The sequence below is a fragment of the Salvelinus sp. IW2-2015 genome, unplaced genomic scaffold (assembly GCF_002910315.2).
Source record: "Salvelinus sp. IW2-2015 unplaced genomic scaffold, ASM291031v2 Un_scaffold2621, whole genome shotgun sequence".
In the NCBI taxonomy this organism is placed as follows: Eukaryota; Metazoa; Chordata; class Actinopteri; order Salmoniformes; family Salmonidae; genus Salvelinus; species Salvelinus sp. IW2-2015.
The window spans coordinates 105,731-112,682 of NW_019943929.1; the positions used below are offsets into that span (position 1 = coordinate 105,731).

General features: G+C 42.0%; 1 protein-coding gene across 3 annotated transcripts in view; it reads right to left on the reverse strand.

The window, feature by feature from the left end:
- LOC112074409 (zinc finger protein 135-like) overlaps positions 1–6,952 on the reverse strand; it is a 43,534-nt gene that overhangs the window by 32,247 nt on the left and 4,335 nt on the right. For all 3 annotated transcript variants that reach the window (XM_024141590.1, XM_024141591.2, XM_070440517.1), the window contains one exon: positions 2,779–3,732. In XM_024141590.1, the coding sequence (XP_023997358.1) occupies positions 2,957–3,732 (776 nt within the window). In that variant the 3' untranslated portion in view covers positions 2,779–2,956. Of the gene's footprint in view, positions 3,733–6,952 lie in introns of those variants that run through there.

A 6,952-nucleotide genomic window follows, 5' to 3' on the forward strand; every position in this document is an offset into this window, starting at 1 on the left:
CTGAACCAAAATATAAATGCAACATGTAAAGTGTTGGTCCCATGTTTCATGAGCTGAAATAAAAAATCCCAGAAATGTTCCATATGCACAAAAAACTTATTTCTCTCAAATTTGTGACACAAATTTGTTTATATCCTTGTCAGTGAGCATTTCTCCTTTGCCAAGATAATCCATCCACCTGACAGGTGTGGCATTTCAAGAAGCTGATTATTAAAAACATGTCATTACACAGGTGCACCAAGTGCTGGGTACAATAAAAGGCCACTTTAAAATCTGCAGTTTGTCACACAACACAGGTAGCGTGAAAATGGCACACTGACTGCAGGAATGCCCACCAGATTGTTGCCAGAATTGAATGTTCATTTCTCTACCATAAGCTGCCTCCAACGTTGTTTACAGCATTCGGCAGTACGTCCAACCGGCCTCACAACTGCAGACCACGTGTAAACACGCCAGCCCAGGTACTCCACATCCGGCTTCTTACCTGTGGGATGTCTGAGGGTGGGGGTGCTGAGGAGTATTTCTGTCTGAATAAAGCCCTTTTGTGGGAAAACTCATCTCTGAATGGCCAGTGGGGCCTGGCTCCCCAGTGGGTGGGCCTATGCCCTCCCAGGCCCACCCATTGCTGCACCCACAGAGATACTGCTGATGAGATCCGAGGCCCATTGTGAGGCCCATTTTTTAAAAGTATCTGTTTCCCAGTCATGCGAAATCCATAGCCTAGGGCTTAAATTAATTTATTTAAAATGACTGATTTCCTTATATGAATGTAACTCAGGGAGATCTTTGAAATTGTTGCCTGATGCGTTTATATTTTGTTCAGTATACTTGTGACTAAGTTTCAGCTTACTGGCAGATGCTTTTGGCTAAATTATCCTGGTACTTGGTCGGGTTCATGATGTCACTGACCTAACAAGTGCCCCAGGATTCTTCATGAAAAAGTGTTCGATCACGTCCAACTATGTAAACATCAAATCAAATTGTATTTGACACATGCACCGAATACAACAGGCCTTTACCTGAAATGGTTACGACGAGCCCCCTTCCCAACAATGCAGAGTTATAAAAGTAAGAAAATAAAAATAGAAAATAGTAACACAAAAAAATAACAATAAAGAGGCCTATAGGTACTAATGAGGCTATTACAAGGAGTACCAGTACTGAGTCAATGTGCAGGGGTACCAGGTAGTAATGAGGCTATATACAAGGAGTACCATACTGAGTCAACGTGCAGGGGCACCAGGTAGTAATGAGGCTATATACAAGAACCAGTACTGAGTCAATGTGCAGGGGTACCAGGTAGTAATGAGGCTATATAAATCTCCGCGGGTTCAGTGTAGATCTTCCAGCAAGGCAATTACCCCAAGCACACATCAAAATCCACAAATAAATTATTAAATGTCCACAAAAATCAACATTTTGCAATGGCAATCTCAGTCTCTGGATTTGAACCCCATTGGAAACCTGTGGTTTGAATTGAAGAAGGCAAGCTGGTAAGCTTAGACTGAAGCATATCAAGGATCTGGAAAGATTCTGTATGGAGGAATGGTCTAAGATCTCTCCCAGTGTGTTCTAGAACTCATAAAACATCTGGTAGGATTCTGTATGGAATATTTGCTTTGCAATTCACTACMCAGCAGAGGGATCCTAGAGGAACTGCTGAATTTATCCTGAAATCATGTGARTCACGACAGTTTAACACAGGTGGAGGCCAATTAACATGGTGTGTGATTTTGAAGGTGATCRATTACACCTGAGCTAATTTAGGATCGCTATTACAAGGTGGACACWKATCYGACCAAGYTACTTCAACTTAAATGTTTTTATTGATTTAAAATAAATAAAAAAATCTAAAATATTGTTTTCACTTGGAAGTTGCGGGGTAGTAAATGTAGATCAATGTAGAAAAAATAAATATTTGAATGCATTTGAATTACAAATCAAAACAAATMAAATTWWATTTGTCACATGCGCCGAATACAACAGTGAAATGCTTACTTACGAGCCCCTAACCGACAGTGCAGTTAAAAAAAATACAGATAAGAATAAGAGATAAAAGTAACAAGTAATTAAAGAGGAGTAACAAGTCATTAAAGAGGAGGAGTAACAAGTCATTAAAGAGAATTCCAGGCTATAAGGCAACAAAAGGTGAATCATTTGAAAGGCGTTGCAGACTCTCTATAGGTACGATACGTATAAGACAATGAACTCTGTGTTTTCTGTTGGACTCACAGGGCTACATTCATTCTATATGCTATTTTCTCCATTGTTTATATTTGCGTTGGTGGCTCACTCTGACATTTGTATCTTACAGAGTGTGACTTTAAGGGAATACTATGTTCACATCTTACAGAGTGTGACTTTAAGGGAAAACTATGTTCAGAGATTATGGCTTTAAAGGGGCAATCTGCAGTTACTACATCCATTGTTGGACTGATACATTAATGATATGTACCCATTGATTCTTGAAGAATATAACTGATTTGTAAAGCTGGCATCCTATGGACTTATACATTAATATGTATCTATTGATTCTTGACGAATATAACTGAGTTGTAAAGGTGGCATACAATGACGGCGCCACGTTGAAAGTCACGGGGGTCACGGGGGTCAACTCCATACGCCCCTTTAAAGCCACACTCTATTAGATACAAATGTCAGAGTGAGCCACCAAAGCAAATATCAACAATGGAGAAAATAGCATATAGCACTTGATTATGTGTAGTGCTGGAGGAATGACACAMACAGATATAAACACACACAGAAAGAAAACACAGMCAGAGTTTGAAAATGATAATTTAATCACAGAGCATCTACATTCGAACATACAAACTCTACTTTCAAGCTGAYAYACTCCATATTCAGTTCATGTGTTTAAATAAAAAACGTWAAAATKTATTTTGGAATGCACTTTAYACAATTTGATTTCATGTGGCTTAAACAAAAGCACAATTTCTCAGTCAAAAATATGAGACAAGTGTGGGAGCAGTATGTGTGTTCTCTCATGAACTTTAAGTCCATTTGATGTGTTATAYTCCTTTCCACACTGTGAGCAGTGGTAAGGCTTCTCCCCTGTGTGTGTTACCTCATGGTCTTTCAGGTGCCCTAACTGGGTAAATATYTTCCCACAYTGGGAGCATTCATAACGTTTCTCTCCGCTGTGGATTCTTTCATGCTTTTTCAGTTGCTGAAACAAGGTAAATTTMATTCCACAGTGGGAGCAGTGAAAWGTCTTCTCCCGTGTATGTCTTTTCTCATGCCTTTTCAAGTACTGTAAATTCCTAAAACTCTTTTCACAATGTGAACAGCAGAAAATCTTTTCTACGGAATGTGTWTGCTCRTGGTTTTTCAGGGACCCTGATGTGGAAAAACTCTTTCCACACTGGGAGCAGGGGTAAGGCTTCTCTCCTGTGTGTGTCCTCTCATGTGATTTCAGGTCCCATAACCGGGGGAAACTCTTTTCACACTGGGAACATTGGTGGGGCTTCTCTCCTGTATGTTTTCTTACATGATCTTTCAGGGTCCCTAAAGAGGTAAATCTATTTCCACATTGAGTGCAGTGGTAAGGCTTCTCTCCTGTGTGTATTCTTTCGTGTGATTTCAGGCTTCCTAACCTAGAAAAACKCTTTCCACACTGGGAGCAGTGGTGTCGTCKTGCTGGTTTCGACGTCTCTGGTTCTGGTTCCCCTGAAGGACTMTTCCCGCTGTCAGAATGAAAGTCTAGTCTCTCTCCTGCCAAAGACAGACAGTATTTAGTAAACAGGGAGACCTGGGCCCATATTCACAGAGCGTCTCATAGAGGGAATGCTGATCTGTCCATACAATCTCATTCATTGTTATATAAAAGTCAATACTGATGCTAGTTCAGCACGCTTTGTGGATACGAGCCCTGAATAAAACATCCACATTATCWAACTGTCTTCTCTGAGGTTTAATCCAGACTAAATCCCTCAATAACCTGAGGTCATTTAAAAAAAAACATTTAATCCAAAATAATCAAATGAGCAATATATGATCCTGTATGGTCTTAATTCTGTCCACTGAAAAGGCAAGATTTCAACCAAATGTCATGAAATCAGATATGAGTTGGTCGTAATTAAAGGATATATGATGCGGTATCATAGACATTTCAATCAGATCAGTCTGTCTTACCTTATAGCTAAAATATGAAGGACCTAACAACACCATTGAGATTTTAAAAACAAACGACGCAGAATTTCAAATAGGATCAAAATCAAACCTTTTGTCTTGATCAATGACCAAGATATGTCTGTCTCATGGTAGGGTGGGATATGACTGGCAGAAAGGGTCAACTTTGATCTTATTCTAGACATATCACTCTCATCATCCTATGACCTTGATTGAAGAGGTATTGATGAGCGAACTCCAAATATCAAACCAATAACATAATGCAGGGGGTCTCCAGCAGGTCAAAGGTCGCCAAACAATTWCGAAAGTAAATGCAATTTTTCATGTGTTCCACTGCAAACAGTCATAAACAAATCTCACAAGTACCTACACAGCATTACATGGGTTTGCTCCTACTTATCTTTCCGATTGTGTCCTGCCGTACATACCTACATGTACGCTAAGGTCACAAGACGCAGGCCTCCTTACTGTCCCTAGAATTTCTAAGCAAACAGCCGGAGGCAGGGCTTTCTCCTATGAGAGCTCAATTTTTATGGAATGGTCTGCCTACCCATGTGAGAGACGCAGACTCGGTCTCAACTTTTAAGTCTTTATTGAAGACTCATCTCTGCAGTAGGTCCTATGATTGAGTGTAGTCTGGCCCACGAGTGTGAAGGTGAACGGAAAGGCAGTGGAGCAACGAACCGCCCTTGCTGTCTCTGCCTGGCCGGTTTTTCCCTCTCTCCACTGGGATTCTCTGCCTCTAACCCTATTACAGGGGCTGAGTCACTGGCTTACTGGTGCTCTTCCATGCCGTTCCTAGGAGGGGTGCATCACTTGAGTGGGTTGAGTCACTGATGTGGTCTTCCTGTCTGGGTTGGCGCCCCCCCCCCCCCCCCCTTGGTTGTGCCGTGACGGAGATCTTTGTGGGTTATACTCAGCCTTGTCTCAGGATGGTAAGTTGGTGGTTGAAGGTATCCCTCTAGTGGTGTGGGGCAGTGCTTTGGCAAAGTGGGTGGGGTTATATCCTTCCTGTTTGGCCCTGTCTGGGGTATCGTCGGATGGGGCCACAGTGTCTCCCGACCCCTCCTGTCTCAGCCTCCAGTATTTATGCTGCAGTAGTTGTGTCGGGGGCTAGGGTCAGTCTGTTAAATCTGGAGTATTTCTCCTGTCTTATCTGGTGTCCTGTGTGAATTTAAGTATGCTCGCTCTAATTCTCTCTCTCAGAGGACCTGAGCCCTAGGACCATGCCTCAGGACTACCTGGCCTGATGACTCCTTGCTGTCCCCAGTCCACCTGGTCATGCTGCTGCTCCAGTCTCAACTGTTCGCGCTCAGCTATTGAACCCTGACCGTTCACGGACGTGCTACCTGTCCCAGAACCTCTGTTTTCAACTCTCTAGAGACAGTCAGAGCGGGACTAGAGGAATCCTCTCGAATGAATCGGCTATGAAAAGCCAACTACATTTTACTCCTGAGGTCTGACCTGTTGCAACCCTCGACAACCACTATGATTATTATTATTTGACCCTGCTGGTCATCTATGAACATTTGAACATCTTGGCCATGTTCTCGTTATAATCTCCACCCGGCACATGCCAGAAGAGGACTGGCCACCCCTCATAGCCTGGTTCCTCTCTAGGTTTTCTTCTAGGTTTTGGCCTTTCTAGGGAGTTTTTCCTAGCCACGGTGCTCTACACCTGCATTGCTTACTGTTTGGGGTTTTAGGCTGGGTTTCTGTACAGCACTTTGTGAATCAGCTGATGTAAGAAGGGCTTTATAAATACATTGGATTGATATTGAAGTAGCAGACACAGCAGCTCCCAGCTTACTATCTAACAACACAACATTGACATTACCCCACCCCTGATTAGACACTATTGGCTTTAAAAGCCAAACCTTACACAATATCTGCCATTCATCTTCAGAAATAATTGCCCCTGTGTCTGTGGTGGTGCGTGTGTTTGTCTATCACTTGGTCTGAAGCCAGTTGATTCAATAACCTGTTTGTGGGTTGATGAAATACTTTCCCCAAATCGTCTAAATTAAATGTTAACTGAAAGTAGGCTTACCTGGCAGAGAAGTATTCCCGAGGAAGTGTAACTTGCCTACCTGGTTAAAGAAAAAGGTGGGGGAAGAAAAAGTTGATCCATTAATTTGTTATTTTTGGCAATAACTTTGTCATGAAATGAGCAGAGCAGTGACAGAACCATCGCTAGACCGGCTCATTAGATGGAACTTCCTCACTCGCTCACAGGGCAATTAAGGGCCAAATGAACAATTAAAGGGATGTCAGTTTTTTTCCAGTCCTAAAAAAAATGTGTGAATTATAATGTCTTTAACATTGACATATTCTCAAGAACATCCAGTTTTCGTTGTTCTCTATAAAACAATTGTAATTTTGAATGAAAAAACGAAATCTAAAACCGAGAAAAGTAAAACAGAGAAAACATAATTTGGGACAGTAATAAACAGAATCGCAGATTTTATAGGGCCCCCCTTAGAGTTGTTAATTAACCATTATTTTACCGTATATTGACAAGAAAACATAGTGCACTACCAATCTCTTGTCACTAAAGACCATGGGGAAGAGGCCCAACATACGTGTACAAGAGAAAGGTAGTGTACTATGTGTGCCAACTCTTCCCAGGTCTTAGTGTACAAGAGAAAGTAGTGTACTAAAAGACACGGAGAGAGTTTGCAGTTTCCCCTCAGTGTTGTTCTACCCGCACACCACCTCCTGGGACAGGAGAATGGATGTTTCCCAGTGTTTTGAGACGCACCGGCTCCTGGACAGGAAATGGATTTTCCCAGGTGGTTTGACC